Source organism: Acanthaster planci, linkage group LG15 (genome assembly GCF_054643075.1).
Source record: "Acanthaster planci isolate LZ-2023a linkage group LG15, COTS_SCS, whole genome shotgun sequence".
NCBI lineage: Eukaryota > Metazoa > Echinodermata > Asteroidea > Valvatida > Acanthasteridae > Acanthaster > Acanthaster planci.
The window spans coordinates 8,462,255-8,481,259 of record NC_141791.1 but is presented as its reverse complement, the minus strand read 5'-3'; the positions used below and the strand labels follow the sequence as shown (position 1 = coordinate 8,481,259).

Genomic DNA, 19,005 nt, shown 5'->3' with positions numbered 1-19,005 from the left:
TATTACGTTGCAGCCCGCCAGGGTACATGTGACCAAAGGACGACCTGCCACTACAGGAAAATGGAAGAAGTGCTGGGGGTGTGAGACTGATAGTCATTGGCCTGACCAGTGTCCGTCGTTATTAAAGCTGACTCCTGAAGAACGCCTGCAGAAGGTGAAAGACAAGCATGCTTGTTTTGCTTGTCTTAAGAAAGCCGGCAGAGGGCACAATATGAACACCTGCAGCAGAAAAAGGAAATGTTCCCAGTGTGACTCCCATCACCACCATCTTCTTCACATAGTAAGACCTGTTGCTCCAGCTACACCAACTGCTCAAGTGATGGCATGCAGTGCAAATTCCGATCCCACCGATGTTGCCCTACCCTTGCTGACGACCGAAATTGGTGCACTTAACAAGAAAATGACTGGAAACATCGTGTTCGACTGCTGTGCAAGTGTAACCCTAATCCGAGAAGCAGCAGTAAAAAAACTTGGTCTACAAGGAAAAGACAAACCAATCAGCATAGACGTCACAACATTGGGCGGGATGACTGAGACTCATGTCACCAAACTGCATGAGAATAAGATCCACTGTCGAGAGAAGGCATACAAGGTGTCCACAGTAGAAGTCCCTGAGATAACTACAGTACCCCCACTACCACAGCAGTGCAGAGAAAGGATCGAGAAGCCTCTGAGAAAGAGGATCGAACGGGGGAGTGGAGAAGGCGACATACTGCTAGGTGTTGATCATCCTGCTATGCATGGCAGTGAGACAAAGCAAATAGATGGCTACATCCTTAGAAATTCTCCACTGGGATGGGTGATCCTTGGCTCACCTAATGAGATGACTGCAAGAACATCCACTGTGCTCCACATAAATGTCACCGGTAAGACTGACCTCAGTGAGTTTTGGTCCACTGAGGCAATGGGTGTCAAGCTTCAGAACTGCAACTGTAAGCCTTCCAACTACCTGCAGCTAACTCCCAAAGACCAACAGCAATTCAACAAGATGTGGGAGTCATGTGAAAAAGTCGACAACAGATGGCTTGTTCCCTACCCATGGAAGAGGAACCCAGAGGAGCTGCCGGACAACAGAAAACAGGCTATGGGAAAGCTGGTGTCCATGGAGAAGAAGCTACAGAGAGAAGGGAACAACGCTCAACTCTATGATGATCAGATGAAAGAGATGGAACAAAAGGGGTTCTCAAGAAAGCTGAGCAATGAAGAGTTGGAAACCTATGACAGTCCAGTCCACTACATTTCCCACCATCCAGTTATTCGTCCCAATTAGAAAAGTACACCAGTTTGTATCGTCTTCAATGCTTCCGCTAGCTTCAATGTCCACCGACTCAATGATTACTGGGAGAAGGGCCCTGATCTTCTCAACGATCTCTTCGGAGTCTTGTTCAGATTCAGACAATTTCCGATTGCTGTGTTGGGCGACATTGCTAAGGTGTACCACCAGATCAGAATCCCAGAGAGGGACAAGCACGTTCACCGGTTCCTATGGAGGAGCTATGAAGACCGGCAACCAGATGTATACGTGAAGGAAGTAGTCACCTTCGGAGACATGCCAGCACCAGCAATGTCGTTAACTGCACTGAAAAGAAAAGCCGCTGAAGGAGCCAGAAACTACCAAGAGGCAGCCAGAGCACTAGACCGTGACACATACATGGATGACATATGCACGTCAACAGATTCTGTAGAGAAGGCTACACGTCTTACTGACCAAATGGACACAGTCTTGAACATAGGCGGTTTCAAGGTGAAGGACTGGGTGTCAAATGCAGAGCTGACTGATGGAAAGGCTGGAGAAAGACAACTCATCGGAGGTTTGCCTGCAGAAGAACAGAAGGTGTTAGGTGTTGTATGGAACCCTGAGACAGACAGACTGAAATACCAAGTGAAAGCAGTGGCTCTTAAAGGCAGAGATCTCCTGACAAAGCGGATGGTGCTGAGTGAGTTGGCCAAAGTATTTGATCCGATCTGATAGGCTTTTCTGGTGCCTTTCTGATAAAAGAAAAGATCCTAATGCAGAAACTGTGGCAGCTGGGTGTTGACTGGGATGACGACCTTCATCCAGACGTAAAGACTGAATGGAAAAGGTTCTTCACAGAATTGGAGAGCCTCAATGGAGTATCCTTCGAGCGATGTCTGATGCCAAAGCCAGACCGTCCTGTTGAGCTGATAGTATTCAGCGATGCTTCTGAAGAGGCATTCGGTGCTGTGGCCTACACACGATGTGAGAATGACGACAGGACATTTGAGGTACGATTTGTAGCTGCCAAGTCACGGGTGTCCCCACTGAAGTGCCTAACTATTCCAAGATTAGAGCTACAAGCAGCAGCATTGGCGAGTAGACTCTATGCATCTGTGGTCAAGGAGACATCAACCGAGTTCGCAAGAGCTATATTTCTGTCAGACAGTGTAATCGTCCTCTCATGGATACGTAGGCAGTCACGACAGTTCAAGCCGTTTGTGTCAAACAGAGTGGCAGAAATCCAGAGCCAAACCGATCCGTCCGACTGGAGACACATCCCAGGAGAGATTAACATCGCAGATAAAATATCAAGAGGTGTCAGAGTCCAAGACTTACAGAGCAGCTGGAAAGATGGTCCAGAGTTCTTGAGAGAGCCTGAAGAGAAATGGCCTAAGTCCTTGCCAAAAGCAGAAGAAAGTGAGGTGGACAAAGAGAAGAGGACGGAGAAGACCGTACTACTGATGAAGAAAGCAGATGACCATGATGCAATAGACTGCAACAAATTCTCCAGGTGGAGAAAGCTGATTCGGGTAACGGCATATGTGTTCCGCTTCATCTTAAACTTGAAAACCAAGCGCAGAGCCAATGACGGTCCGTTAACAGTTGAGGAGTTGACCACTGCTGAGAACCACTGGCTGTTTGAAGCACAGAAACCACTTCATGAACGACTGAAGAAAGGGGAGTTCAAGTCTCTCAGTCCATTTGTAAGGGATGGAATGATCCTTGTTGGTGGAAGAGGTCATCATGGGAAGCTCTCCTATGACAGGCAGCACCCTGTGTTACTCCCTAGAAGCCATCACGTGTCATACCTGATCACAAAGGACATTCATGAACGTGGACATTATGGAGTCGCAACAACTACGACCAAGGTCAGAAGCAAGTACTGGGTGACTGGTGGCACAAGCTTGGCCAAAAAGGTGAAGTACAGATGTGTTATGTGCAGAGCTTTCGAACACAAGCCAGAGATGCAGTACATGGCCAGTCTGCCTAGTGAGAGGATGGCGCCGTTTACCCCACCCTTCTACTATACAGCTTGTGACTACTTCGGACCATTTGCAGTCAAAGTGGGCCGAAACAAGACTGCTAAGAATATGGAGTAATATTCACTTGTCTCAACACGAGAGCAGTGCATCTGGAAGTAGCTGTTGATTGTTCTACAATTGAATTTCTTCAAGTCTTGCGAAGATTTCTTGCTGTACGAGGTCACCCGAAGATGATTCAGAGTGAGAACTGGACCCAGTTTGTTGGGGCGAAACGGCAGCTGCGCGAGATGGTGAAGGGATGGAATGTGACTGAGTTGAAAGACTTCTGTGCTGAGAGGCAAATCTGCTGTGCTGAGAGGCAAATCTGCTGGAAGTTCACGACACCCCTTGCTCCGCATCAAAACGGGTGTGCGGAGGCACTGGTCAAGAGTTGTAAGCGAGCACTCAAGAAGGCAATTGGAGAATAGCGATTGACTCCATTTGAACTACAGACATGTCTGCAAGAGGTAGCAAACCTCGTCAATGAAAGGCCTATTGGCAGGCACCCGACTGACCCTGATGATGGTAGCTACATCTGTCCCAACGACATTCTGCTCGGGCGAGCATCGAACAGAGTACCTCATGGGCCGTTTCGAACAAGCAAGAACCCCAGGGACAAATTCGAGTTTGTTCAGCAGATGGTGACATCCTTCTGGAAAACGTGGATCAGGGATGTTCATCCAGCTCTCGTCCCAAGAAAGAGATGGAGTGTCCACAGACGAGACGTGAGGGTCGGAGACATTGTTGCACTGGCAGAGGCGAGTCTTCCACGCGGGAAATGGAACATTGGAAGAATCACAGAGGTCTACCCAGGGCAAGACCAACATGTGCGAAATGTCAAGGTGAAAACAGTTCATGGAGACTACAGCCGACCGATCACAAAAATAGCTGTTATCTATCCTGTTGAAGGGTATGAGAAGCAAGAGACAGGACTGTAATGAAATTTGTTATGCGATATCTCGCATAGCTGGGGAGGATGTTTCGATGAAGATAAGTTGCCAAGAAGAAATGTTTGAGGGCGCTATAACATTTGTCTGCATTCATCAACTCGTCAGAAACTTCACCGATACTGAGTCTTACCTGGGCGAAACATTAGCCATTTTTCACGTTTGTAAAACTGAAACTGAGCAAGTTACTGATTGTTGTTGATTGGTAAGTGTCCCAAAATCGTTTAGTAGTAGTTTAAGTAACGTTGTGCATCACAAAGTTGTAGTAAAAAGGATTTTTGCAACATAGTTCTGGTAACGTAAAGATGATTTAGTTCACATGCGAGATGCACATACATGTATGCCCGAAGGTCATAGGTCATACTGTGGAATGCCATGAAAATCAGTGTCATGTAAGTTTATACTGTATAAACGCATTGACAGTTCAGCAGAGTTCTTGTACTTTCGAGCCAAGTTTAATATTTACTGAGGTAATTATCAGATTGATTGCATGATTCCCGACTGGTTTTTGGGTTGTATTAGATTCAAACATGTTTTGCCACAGTTTATATGAGTGTGCATGCATCTGTAGTTTAATTCCAAGTTCAATTTGTTATACATGTAATTACAGGATCAACCAAAGAACTGCATATTCCAAGCTCGTGGAACTGACATAACCAGAGGTTTCTAAGCTGTTAAAGTTAGCTTGCATCCGGTCACAGTAGTAAGTTCTATGATTCAGAATTGCGTCTACTGAAGGCTAAAGAATTTTATGTAATTTCTTAAATCTTCTTACTGTTTGCATTTTCCAGATACATGTATTTCTTATGCGTTTTACCGGCAAATTTGCAAGCCTGCTTTCCGACTACATGCACATGTACACATGTAATAATTATAGACTTGTACACACCTGTTACTGAATATTCAAAACAGCTTGTTTAATTTTGTTCATTGCAGAATTGAATGCTGATTTTTCAATAAAGTCACCATACATTAAGGCTGGATACAAAAAGCTGAGTCCTCAATTCCACTTGAACCTTCCACTTGATACACATGTTTTTCAATTCGTGTCACTCATTGAAAGAAAGACCATACGTACAACTTTCTTTGCGGCATATTCGTGATTGTGGAAAATCGTCATGTTATGAGTGAGACAAGATATGGAGCATAGTTGGTGTGTATAAGCCATTTCGATGTTTCGGGCGCGCACGGAAATGTGGGGTTGAATTTGGAAAAGTAAAACCCACATGGCATAGCTAACTGGCGTTTCGTGCATGCGAGTTGTGCGGAAGCTTGCGCGAAGATCGATCAGCTGTGTGAAGTAGTTGAACTGTAAGTACCTAATTAAACCAAATTTTCAGCTTTTTGTGCTGATCTTTGTCTAACCTTTGATAAAGTTTTTACTACAACCCACAAAGTCAGTTTTGCTTGGATCATGGCTTGGACGAAAATGGGACTTATGTGAAATATTTCCAAATAGATCAGCGTGCGTGTTCTGGTCCATGATGTACATGTACAATGGTAATGGTACTGCCGTTGAAATTTTCTCGCGCGTATTTTGTTACGCATTTTACCTTTAAACAGGGCCCAACGAATTCTCTTTATAGGACGAAGGATCTGTATTATGAGCCTATGTACATAGGCCTACAGTGAAGTGTTACGGTATGGTATGGGCGTAGGCCTACGAGTACGAACGATGTGCGAGTTTTTAATTGAGTTATTTTCAGCTTTCTGCAATGATATGGATTAAAAAAAAATTGAAGAGATTATGAGGTCACCTGTTGTATATATCCAAGGCACACAATAGAGCATCCTTTTTCTTTTGCAATTTGATGTGAATCGGAACAGGAATTCAAAAAACTTCCTTACTGCCCACTGCAAAACGTGTGTTGCTGTGGAACGGTGCGGTTTGTTTATCCGAAAAGGGTTGTCAAGGCCGGTTGAGGCATGCGCGATTGAAACTTCGAAATGGCTTGTTTTGTGGATGTCAGGCACGAAATGTGTGATTTTTACAAAAATTTGTTAACCATTAGGCTTAATCATGTTAATAAAATTAACATCCTCTGATCACGCCAATTTTAATATGCTTTGTCATCATCAAGGCCTTCACCCTACATATGCCCCAGGGGTTAGGGCTAAAGTACATGACGTATCGGTTTTGTTAGGCCTATTCAAAACATGAAAAACAACTTGGCCTAACGAGGCCTATGGATGATTCCTCCATGGCCTAACATTGGTTACACATGCATCATGCCAGACGTCAACAATTAGCAATGTCATTGTCAGTATTGTCATTGTCAGTGACACAGTCAGACAGTGATGCTTTATCAAAATTCATCATCATCATCACCATCATCACCATCATCACCATCATCATCACCATCATCACCATCACCATCATCACCATCATCACCACCATCATCACCATCATCACCATCATCATCACCATCATCACCATCATCATCTTCACCATCATCACCATCATCATCACCATCATCACCACCATCATCACCATCATCATCATCACCATCATCATCACCACCACCATCATCACCACCATCATCACCACCATCATCACCATCACCACCATCACCACCACCACCATCATCACCACCATCATCACCACCATCATCACCATCATCATCACCATCATCATCACCATCATCATCATCATCGAAAAGTTTGGTAAATCATGTTCATGATACTGGAATCGAGTTTGATGAGTTCATCTTGTATTCCTGGTCATGACTAGCCCAGGCAGGGGCACTCTCTGAGTTTTTACTGCACTAGTTGTAATGTAATCTACACTAGCATCCAACCTGGGTTACACCACAGTGCCAGTAACTGCACTGGTATTAATAGGTGGCGGGCTACAGGCCTACCCCTCTTTTTCAAATTTGGGGATTGATCGGTTCAATACAACCGATCTTTCATATTACGTTTAACCTATTTTGGGAGAATTTAGATTTAAAATTTGTGAGAAAATCTGACTTTCTAACTGACACTAGATGTAAACCAGTATTAAAGCAAATTTGACTCCACTATGTTTCATGTTAAAACAGTTTTTCCCTCATGCATGTTAATTCCCTCAAAATAACTCAACCCTCTGCCCTCTTTTTACAATATTATTAACCCTAAAGTTTTTCAGCATACTGGCAAAAGGCAAACGTTAACTACCTTGGTGAATCAAAAAGTTTAATCTCCCACTTATTGTAGGAATACATGTATGGTCCCCAAATACACAATTCCCGTAGCCAGACCGGATGGCAAGTAACAGCCAGGACAGGATGCTGAACTTATCCAAGTAGAGTGAGGTGCAGAACTGTCTGCTAGTAGAACCAGAGTAGTAGGTAGAAGAGAGTTCTGGACCAGCCCCCTTTTCCACCCTGCTTCCACGCTTCACCGCTAACAGGCCCATTCACACCAGCGCCGGGACTTACCACTTCACCCACCTTGACCTTTGACCCCGGCGCTTTCCCCACTACTCGTACAGACCTAAACCTCTCGTCCACACAGACCCATTTACTCGCCTCGACTTTTGACTCCGGCGCTTTCTGTAAAAAACTCGAGGCTCTAAAACAAAAAAGGGAATTCCCCTCGCTTTCCCAATCGCTACAAGTCTCGACTTGCCCGGCCTGAACTTGTGACTCCTACTTGAAGCACTCAGTTTACGACCTCCTTAAATAAATGGACTATTAATAAAAAAACACGTCTAACCAAACCTACATCGTAACCGACGACCACGAGCGTCTCAATGCCGACAACTGCGATCCCAACGTCACCTTTGGTCCTTTTGACCCGAGTATATTAATCATTTCAAAACCCGTGATTTAAGAAGGCCAACACAACAATGTGTGCAACATTATGACGACCGAACCCTGTTACGGCATAAACCCGCTGTATAAATATGACACTCGAGATAAAACGCCGGAATATTTAGCAGGGCGTCAAATCTGTTATCAAATACAACAACCTACCTACTGTGGAAATACTCGATCACATAAATTTAGCTGTTTATAGATTCAACGAATCTCAAGCCGTCATCAAGTCTTACATTCTGTCTAATACCATAAACGCCTACAAAGCGATGATTTAAACAAGATCGAATACGTAGTTAAACCCCCTTATACGGACAAGCACCGAATGTTCGTTAAAATAGACCCCTATGCCTCTCTCTTCGATCATCGAAAAAGACTCATTGATTCGTCAAATATCGAGAAATTTATAAATAAGAGATGTGGCGCGCAATCTTTTATTTGTCCAAAAGACGTGTACTACGGTACTCACGGTTTGATGTCATATGGGGCCAGTGTTAGGTACAAAATATCGGCGGCCATGTTGAAAATTAGAAATGACGGTCTTATTTCAAATAAATCTGTGCTATCAGCGTTTGGTGGATTTGATTTTGAAGATGAATTTTAGGTCTGAAGCTTTGAGAAAAAATGAGATTTTTTTTAAACTTTATATAAAATTAGAGATGAAAAAGCCAAGCGAGAAAAAACCAAGAAACAACGTCAATTGTCACTATTGCAAAACACGACACAATCTGTTAATGTGATAGACGCACGTGATTGAAGAAGGTGTTCAAATTGTCACCATATCCATTTGTGCCAGGACTGCAGGCATTATACACTTTGCACCGGGTGTAATTGTTTTGATTGTGAGTCTTATCAGAAATGCAACAGTTGTTGGGACTGTGAATCTTGTAAAAATGTATCGAATGCATCGGTTGCTCTTATTGCACTTATTGCATCAATTGCACAGACTTGAGACATTACGAGTTTTTAATACGTATAAATGACGATTATAAAATACTGTAGCGGTACTAGCCTGTGACGACTGTCCGGGTCGGTCTCGACCGATAGCGGTGAGCGGCCTGACCTGCACGGCCCGAGACGCAGATCCGTTTTGGCGGAAGTCTACCGCCAGGCCCGTAGCTCACCACTGCCAAAACACACTCACACACCCTCGCACCACACGGGACTAACAGACGGGGGACCACCGGGGAAGAAATGGGGGCGGACACCAGTTTGTGCCTACCCTTTGCTTTGATGCTTTATTCTCCTATAGGCGCACAGTGCTTCACCTACGTGCAGGACTATTCACTGATCACAAAATTATAGGTGCCAGGATTTATTAACAATCACAAATCAAGCTCACACAAATTGTGAGGCTCCCCTACTGCGACTACTTAAATAAATGTAATTGACAGGACGATTAAAAAGTACACTTTATCTCTGATCAGAACCCCTCACCGCACTTGGTGGCAGCTGCAGCAGGAAGTTACTTTCCAACTCAACACGGTGACTATCGCAGCGGGAAGAGAGCGACTCTTAGCACGCGGTCGCTTATATACACGCCAGCGCGCACAACGCTGCTAAGCAACAAACGCTTGAAAGCGCACCAGTGGGCTATGCATTGCGTTACAAAATTTGAAATTAATTACACCAAATGACCCCTTACCCGTAGTAGAAAACAAATTGGGATTTGAGTTGAGAAAAATAGGCTTAAAGATTGACGAAACCGAAGAAGTAGATTTAAGCGAAGAATCTGAAGAAGAATACGAACCTGAAGACGAAGAATCTGAAGACAAAGAATTTAATGACGAAGAATTTAATGAAAGTGAATAAATAGGCATACAATCTCACTCGGCAGCTGGCCTACCTCCAGGTTATATCGAATATGCGTTGGCCCTCGAGGATGAAAGTAAAAAAAAAATTAGGCGCCAACAATTTCAAAGCGTGATTAAAAACCCCATATTTAACCACCTTAAATAAGTGGACTCTTAATGAAAACCATGTCTAACCAAACCTACAAAAACAAGCCTTTACCCATGGACGAAGTAAACTTAATGTGTTTTTTAGCCAAATGAGACCCGTGTGAATAACAAAGAAGAAGAAGAAAAACCCACCAAATCCACCTGCTTGCACGACACCAAAATAATAAGAGATTACAAGCTCTCATGCCGCGATTGCGGATTAGTGTGCGCTCAAATTTATTCAGACGAAGTGGAAAACGTGGGCGGGAAATATAACCAGCGTTTTGTTTATAAAAAACCGAGGCGAAAGTCGAATAAAATTTTAAAAGAATTAAACGTTCAATTGACGCATGATCAAGCGGGCATCATAGAATACAAATTAAACCGATTTTTAGCGGGTAAGATTTCTCGGGGCAAACCGCTGAAGGCCTTAATTGCCGTTTTACACCAAGACGTAACTGGGGAAGCTGAATCAACCGTTAAAGACTTATTTCAAGCCTCGGATAAGCACTGGAACGACGCCCTCGATAAATTTAAACTTGCCGAACAAGACTTTTAAAAACCTGATTATAATAAGACGTTTAAATTGAAAGACGAGATCAACAACACTAAAGGCGACAAAATCGTAAGAGAAAAAATATTCAGTTTAAAGTTGGGTATTTTAACGTGACTAACGTTACTGAAATTGAATGGGACACAAACTCTGACGGTAGACCCGCCAATAGAAGAAGTGAAACGAGCCAAGACACGATACAAAGGATTAAAAATGAGTTTTTGGAGGTGACTGAAAAGGTACACTAGATGCAGAAATTGAAGGAAAAAACCAAAGAATAAAAAATATAAATAAACACAAAAAGGATTCATCGGTACAAATTGATCAAGAAAGTTACGAGCAAACAAAACGAGCTTTACGCCAGCGGTTGACTGAATTACATCAATCAATAAATTATGAACTGGAAGGCAAGTGATTACCCTTAGAAGAAGCTGAAAAGTAAGACGAACCGCCCGCTACTGGAGTACCAAACGACGAACCCAGAAGATTGAGAAACATTGAATTAGACAAGAGACTTTATCTCACGGGATTAAGAGGACCCGTGCTTGATAGAATTCATCCTAAAGGCTCATTTTAATCGCTATCCGAGAGCGAAAGAGGAACCATCGTGTTATTTCCAGGTTATTACGGCACTTTTTGTTAAATTCGATGCTTGGTGTATGTATCTTTCAAAGTTCACTCAGAGTCTAAGAGGGTGACATTGGCCATCACAGATCCCAACCTCAAGTTTAGGCTAAATAGAGATGTGTCTAATTTGTTAAACTTACCCAAAATCAAACTTTTGCCCAACGTCACTTATGAAGGTACGTATGATTTAAAACCCTTGAAATTTGCGTTTATTCATTGTGAACAGTTGAATACTCACGACAACTTTTATGACGGACAGTCTTTGGACTTGTTGGACGTGACACCTACTGGACCCTATAACACGACTATCGGTTATGACAATAAGACGCCTAAAAAGTTAATTGACAGAAACTTCGGCGAGTTGACCTTTTCTTTAAAAGACAAGAGAGGAGAACTAGTAGACAACAAAGGCGGTGGGTTTTAATCGAGTTGGACGTTTTTTAAAACGCGTATATAATAAAAAGATAACGACTAACGTATATACAGATTTGACTAAGCACCTAGAATTAAACTCAAAGAGAACGTGACGCGCGTGAAACTAGCTACAAAAGGATTAAACAAATACTCACTGCACTCGGTTACGTCTGAAAACAGACAAAGCGGTCAACCGTTGGGCAAGCGAACCGATTTCGTTTTACCAAAATCAATTTAACTTTGCTGTGTACTGCGCGACGACGGCCTGCGGCGTATGTTTTGATCTACTGCCCGACCCTAATCTGCACTTACTGGCTTTATTTAATTACGTATATTACACCGTGCCAAAAATATGTCACTACGTGATGCCCATTCCAAGTGACGACGTATTTGACGCATTGAACAACAATTACGATCATCGGAGATTTATAGACACTTGTCTACTGTACGACGTAGACCCAAATAAGCCCTACAAACAAACTACAGACAAATTATCAAATGGGTATGGCACGGCTTACTACTACGACAACGGTTATGTACCAGTGCCCGGTAAAAACTGCGATCCATACGATTTACACGTACCAAACGGCAAATATGCGGGCTCCACTTTTATGGGTTTCGGTTGGGCTAAACCGCCTAAAGGATCTGCCACGCGAGTACTTATAATGCCAATTGGATTCAACAGTCAGACGCAGTCACTCTGGCCTAGTGGGATTTTATTTCTAAAATGTCTAGATTAACAGACGTGTGGATCACAAAGATAAACGAGTCTATTAGGGCTTACGTATACGCGTTACTGGGTGCACAAGCTCAGACAAAGACCAGCGTTTTAGCTCCTGGCACGGGATTAGACGCGCAACAACAATTTATTACAATTGTGGAGTCTTTAATCAACTCAGAACCAAATTTAGAATTCAATCCATCGACCAATTCCAAGATTCGCTACAATACGCAAAAACGCCTTGAAACTTCGTAGTCGCGCCCGGTTTGTATTTGGTGCCCTCAGACATGGACTTACGGAACAGTACGTTTGAAGGCTGCAACAACAATTTGCAGACTGCGACCGAAGACATGCAGACTGGTTATGTACCGGGTTTAAATTCGGGCATTGTGCATGGGTTAGAACACGATTTTGCACCAAAGCAACGGGAACCTTTACCCACTCAACCAAAGTCCCAGCCTCAGGAGAAGAAACCGTTAGACATCTACAACGAAGAAAACCTGTCTTTAACCGTAGGAGCCATTGTTGTAGGTGGTCTCGGTTCCATGTTGTCTAAAGAATTAACTTAAGTCGTACGTTTAACTTAAGGCATAAAAAACCCTTGAATAATTTACCCAAGGGTTAAAATATTTTTTGCCCAAGATTTTTTATTAACCTATTTTAAACTTACTTCACCTACTTACATCCTCTGCACATAAGTCAAAATCAAGACACCCACGCCTACAAAGAAAGTCCGCACGTGCTCGGCAACCCAACCAACCGCTTTACTCGCCACGTTAAAAATGCAACTCAAAATACTGCCAATGATTCCAGGCAAAGCGCCTAAAGCTTTCGACCCGAGTTTCTTCAACACGTTAGCCAAATTCCACTATTGCCTTTTAATCCAATCGGTTACGCCTCCTTTACCCGGTGGTTTTGGTTTAGGAGGTTCAGGCGTAGGTTCTGGCGTGGGACTTGGCATGCTGGCAGCTCTGAAAGCAGCTACGATACTACTTACGATGGTACTGACGGTAGTGAAAAAGCCGTAAAAATACTGACAATCGTGACACCATGTTCCCTAAACAACGTTTGTATCTTCTCGCGTAAAGTTGTGTCGTAATTCATGACCTTTTCAATTGTTACCTTGATGCGATTAATTTGGCTCCTTAATTGACTCGTGTTACTATCGATGACTTCTAACCAGCACCTCTTTCGACTCGTAAGTCGTCCAACTGTCGTTGAAGTTCCGCACGTTCTTCAGGCGACTGCGCTTCTTCTAATTCAGCTTTGATTTGTTCAATCTAGGTGTCCAACTGATCTAACTTGCCCTGATTTAAAATTAATTCTCCTTTGACCCTCTGTAACGATTTATCTAAAGCAACGACTTCCCTGTAATTTAATCTTTCTGTTTGAACGTCTGTATCTTGAGTGAGCTCTTGTTCGATATCGCTGACTCGATCTGAGTTCTCTTAAATCTATACTTTCGGGGTGAAGTTTTGCGAGTTTAGGAGCCACTTCTTGCACCTGCTGTTTTGTTCTGCCAGAAACGTAGTCGCGTAAGCCTAGGACGTGTCTTTAAAAATTTGTATTCTTGTTTCGCCTAATTCTGTTTAGGCTAAGAAATACGTTACTATTATTTTCCCAGGTTAAGAGAACTGTTTTACCTTTGAACTTTACGTACAGGCGGTCTTTGCTATCTAAATTGAATACGTTTAGATCTCTAATTAACGCTTCGTACCCAGTTTCTCTTCCAACCGAGTCGTAAAAGTCGTCCACTTACTGTTCGATTAACGCCCGCCTTAAATCTGACAAGTCTAGCCCCCGCCCTTCTACAAAAGTCGGTTCTTTTTGCGTTGTATCAAAGGTATTGTCCCATGTCATGTCTTCTTTATCGGCTTCTTCTCGTTTTCTAGGGATATAACATTTGGGTCGAAATCAACCGGTTCAAATCCGCCTTCTGTCATTTTATACTTTAAACTTTTACTTAGCTTGAAAATGAACGACTTAAACCTACTTTAACTACTGGGCAAACTTGCGGGTAATACACCTTGCGCCACGAGCCAACCCTGTGTAGCCAACGCGCCACTTACCACGGCGACCATTTTTGCTACGTCTTCGATACTCAATCGATCCAAATCTGGCGGTTTAATTTTTAACAGCCTTTTACCTAGCATGGCGCATCCCAAAGAAAATTGCAGAAACTACAGCACCGTGGTAAACGATTGGTATTGGCGATCCCGTTTACGTTTGTTTTTGTGTTACTCATTCTTAATATAAGGCATTTTTAAAATACCTTCTTTTAAACTTACCTTACTCCATCTCCAAAATTCCTTTGTCGCTCGCTACGCTCGCTTTGGTTGACGGCTTTGATTTGGCTATTGCTTTTAATTTTTCAAAGGGTTCACCGGGCTTCTTCTTAAAGTTAAACGCCAGTAAGATTCCCCCGACGACTAACCCACCCAGGACCAAGTACCGGTTATCGATGCACGCCGCGCAGACCTCACTCGTTTCGCTTGTCTTACTCGGTTCGTTCGCTGTCATTTTAGCTAGCTGCTGCTTCTTCTTTTTGTTGTGTTCGGCCAAGCGTTTACCTTGCTCAACACGTTTAGGATTTTTAACTTTGGTATTAGATACTGTCTGTACTTGTGTCTTTACTGGACTGCTCGTTGTTACTTCTGTCCCCATCTTTTATAATAAACGGATTTTTGTTAAACTCTAAATGCTTAGTCGTAATTAACGTAGCTACCAGTGGTGATAGGTAGACGCCGTACTTGTAACACAGCTCACTCAGCCCATTGAAGCCAAAAAGTTCGACCGGAGTAGCTATTCCTAGTAAACGCGCGTACAAGCTTAAAATCGAGTGACCCAACGTTTTAACGATCTCTTTGCCGAATTTGACTTCGTACAAATTAAACAAGTTTTTCTGCTCTGCCGGGGTAAGTGACTCGATGTCTTTAACGATAAATTCTTTGCCTAAGTACTTCTTTGATTCGCCCGAGGCCACTACTGAACAGAAGCGGTCTTTTACGTTAGGTTTTGGTTCTGTTGATTCGCTTTTAACTCTTGAATCACTGTTAGCTGGGATAATTAGTTGAATAACAAGTTGAATATACTCTAACATAGCTTACATTTTATTATAAAAAGTAAAAAATTGGTATAACTAGACCGCATTAGTCCAGCTACACCAAATTTTCAACAAATCGTAACTAATTTATTCTAGCTCATCAGGTAGCTTATTTGACTTTCTCTTTAAATAGCACCTCAAGCAGCAGAGCATACAATTTGACTTGATATGACCTATAGAGTTGTTTAACCGTTCAATAGTGCACAAGTTAGATTTATACTCCATGTACTGGAGCTTTCTTCCACAGTCGTAATAAAAGTATTCGTAATCTTCGATTAACCCTTGGCAAAAGTATGAATCTATAAAATGGTCTGCTATGTCTCTTATTTTCACGGCGGCAGTTGTAAAGCCATTTGCTAACTGTTACCTCTATGGGACCTGAGCAAATTTTAACCTTGTTTCTTTGTTTCTTATGTGGGCAAATATAACTACCACCACATTCCCTACATGTATGCCTTTGTCTACCATGCTCAAACTTATTTCTATTAATTCTGTCCATTTGTTTTACTAATACATTGGTTACAACAGTCGTTCACACCGCCAGATTGTTTAACTCTGAAATTGGCCGGGTCTTTTGCTCGCTTGCAGATTTTACAAATTCTACTTTCCATCTTTATTTATAATATACGTTTTAAAAAACAATTTTATTTTTATTCAGAACAATAAATATGAAACTGGCGGCTCGGTCATTAAAATTAATTTACTAAATTTTACGTCCCTCAAATGCCTTTTAATCAAGTCACGTTTCTCATCGGGCACTACGTCATTCTTGTCTGAACATTGGTCAAAACTATTCTTGTCCTTACAATAAAATAAAGCAATCCAAGCCGTGTTCTCGCGGTAGTCTTTGAGCACAGAATTGAATTTTTGACTCAGTAACCAACACGAATGCAAATAATGCCTACCACTGAAAGCCATCTTACTCAAGGCACACGTACTATTATTCTCGGATATCTTCCTGTACTGGATAAACTGATCAGCAGCGCAGTCGTCTATAATAAACAATGTATGTATACCCTCAAACACTTTTTGATATAATTCAATTGCTTCGTTTAGCTCTAGCTTTTCACGATCTAAGTCACATAAATAAACGTCGTCATCGGTGTAGATCCATAGCTGCTCTAGGTAAGTCTTATTCCTAAACGAAGTTGGGCATATAATTACAATTGCCTCAAATGCAAACCTGTACTCAGTTTCCAATAAATCAAGCACCCACTTTTTACCTGACCCCGTTTTACCCACAATTAAGGCGCAGTGAGGCGATTTATACATCCGGTTCATTTTAAATTAAACCCGATTTATTTAACTCTTAATACACTAGACTCTTGAAATTACCGTCTTCTACAGTCAACTGCGCGTCCATCACCAAAACACGTACATCGTCAAAGGCCCTGCCGTTTCTGCCTTACGTTCCATCTGTATCGATATGTCGCCGCCACCGCCAAGCGGCCTACCCGATCCATGTGCCGAGTCGTCATCCGAGCTCCTAAAGTCTAACCACAACCGTATTTGTCTTTTAAATAATCAGCCATGTCGACACCGGTTAGATTTAGGTACTGATAATCGCACGAGCCGATTCAGTTTCCGAGTCACCGAAGTATTTAGAAATTTCGTTCCAATGCTGATATTCGAAAAGTCCCTGTGAATATATGTGATTTGGCTTGCCCTCGACCGTGACTACCGTTTTAGTTATGTGCAGATTGTAAAATCTTTGAGGGTTTGTAGCGTTTTTCCCCCTTGTAAAAATACGAACACTTGCATCTACAGTAGACTCCGTGTACATTTTTCCCAGCAGTAGATTAGGAGCCTTTAACTTTTGACCCTGTAATGTCAAGCCTCCTAATTGATTTAAGAGCACTCCTACACAAGGACCCACTTTTATTGCTTTGGCACTTCTTACCACATTCCTCTGGCAGACTTCTGGTCTAGGATTTATTACTTTATAATTAGATTTTAGTTAGATTTACCCTTGTTCTTCCGGCCTGAGTTCCCAACCCCATTTTCACCACTTGGTCATTTTTAGCCAGTCTCATCACAACCACTCTCCAAGCAACATCTCTATGCGCAGTACTCCCACTCTCTCTTGTACAAGCTGTAAAATAGTTTAGAATAAAAGTTCCTTTCTCAAAAGTTAGTACCTGATGTCAACATTGTTCCTTTTTATACAACACTACTAAATTGGTGACCCAGACGTGATTTGAACATGCCACTCGAAGAAACACCAGCAGTGGGCTCGACTGCCACACCCATGACAGCTGCAGTTAGCCTGAAACTACCTCAGTACTGGCCAGCAGATCCACATGTATGGTTTGCTCAGGTGGAGGCCCAGTTTGCCACAAGAGGGATCAATGCGGAGAAAACGAAATACAACCATATCATTTCAGCTCTCACCCCGTCAATTGCTCAGGAAGTCAGGGACATCCTCCTAAATCCTCCACAAGACGCCCCCTACAAAACCCTGCGTAAGGAGCTGATCAAAAGAACAACGGCAACTTAACAAAAACGACTACAGCAGCTTCTGACAGACGAGGTACTTGGCGATCGTAAGCCGACGCAGTTACTGCGGCGGATGCGCCAACTCCTCGGTGACAGAGTACTGGAAGACTCGATCCTGCGCCAGTTATTCTTGCAACGGTTACCGGCTAGCGTATAGATGGTAATCACCTCGGCAGGAGACTCAATGACGATGGAACAACTCGCCGAGCTGGCTGACAAAGTTATTGCTGTGTCCATCCCATCTCACGGGGTGAACTCTGTGACACCGGTGGCTACCCCATAAGCAAACCTGCAGAGCGAGGTAGAGCTTCTTCGAGGCGAGATAAATCGCCTAACCACCCAAGTCCAGAAACTCTCGACTAACCCTCAACGCTCCCGTTCTCACTCTCGCAGTCGTCGACCCCGTGCCAGCACTCCAACTCCTCCGGATGACGCCAACGTGTGCTGGTATCATGCCAAATTTGGTGACGGGGCCCACAAGTGCACCCAGCCCTGTTCCTTCAATGCCAGCAACCAGGGAAACGGCCAGGCCGGTAAGTAAAGGCGGCATACTCTGCCGGCCACTCCACACCCTCTCGCCTGTTTTATGTAACTGACCGCCACTCTGCACGCCAATTCCTCGTAGATACAGGAGCTGAGGCTAGCGTCATCCCTCCTACCCCGCAGGAGCCCACCCACCGTCGCCACGTTCAAGATCTCCAAGCAGCAAATTCATCGACAATTGCTACTTACGGTGAGAGATCTTTGACACTTGACATTGGCATCCGGCGGCCATGTCGCTGGGTTTTTGTAATTGCAGAAATTCAGCAGGCCATATTAGGCGCAGATTTCCTTCGTCATTTCAATTTGCTGGTAGATCTTCGAAATCACAGGCTTCTTGATGCCACAACCAAGTTGAGCATCACCGGCAAAGCCTCGAACACACAATCGGTCGGTCTTGTCCTCGCGCCACCGCCCCCATCACATTTCGCAGACATCCTGAAGGAATTTCCGGACATCACCAGTAGATCATCCTGTCGTGACACTCCAGTCAAACATAATGTTACGCATCATATTGTCACGACAGGCCCGCCTACCGCGGCCCGCCCACGGCGTCTTGCCCCTGACCGCCTTAAAGTTGCTAAGGATGAATTCCAGCACATGATG

At 43.3% G+C, this 19,005-nt stretch overlaps 2 protein-coding genes and 1 pseudogene across 2 annotated transcripts; all 3 read left to right on the top strand.

Annotated features, from left to right (window-relative positions):
• Positions 1-526: 526 nt before the first annotated feature.
• On the top strand, positions 527-1,969 carry LOC147796662 (uncharacterized). The gene is made up of 2 exons (XM_087146870.1): positions 527-1,206; positions 1,312-1,969. The coding sequence occupies exons 1-2, from the start codon at positions 527-529 to the stop codon at positions 1,967-1,969; spliced, it is 1,338 nt and encodes a 445-aa protein (XP_087002996.1).
• Positions 1,970-2,010: 41 nt separating this feature from the next.
• Positions 2,011-3,339, top strand: LOC110977629 (uncharacterized). The gene has a single exon (XM_022231920.2). The coding sequence runs from the start codon at positions 2,011-2,013 to the stop codon at positions 3,337-3,339; it is 1,329 nt and encodes a 442-aa protein (XP_022087612.2).
• A 13,770-nt stretch (positions 3,340-17,109) lies between these two features.
• Positions 17,110-18,142, top strand: LOC147796661 (uncharacterized; annotated as a pseudogene).
• The last annotated feature ends 863 nt before the right edge of the window (positions 18,143-19,005 follow it).

Bases quoted from the DNA above. Each gene is read 5' to 3' on its own strand.
- LOC110977629 (XM_022231920.2), top strand. From the start codon at position 2,011: ATGCAGAAACTGTGGCAGCTGGGTGTTGACTGGGATGACGACCTTCAT.
- LOC147796662 (XM_087146870.1), top strand. From the start codon at position 527: ATGACTGAGACTCATGTCACCAAACTGCATGAGAATAAGATCCACTGT. The intron at 1,207-1,311 runs GTTGGAAACCTA...TGCTTCCGCTAG, and splicing joins AGAAAGCTGAGCAATGAAGA to CTTCAATGTCCACCGACTCA.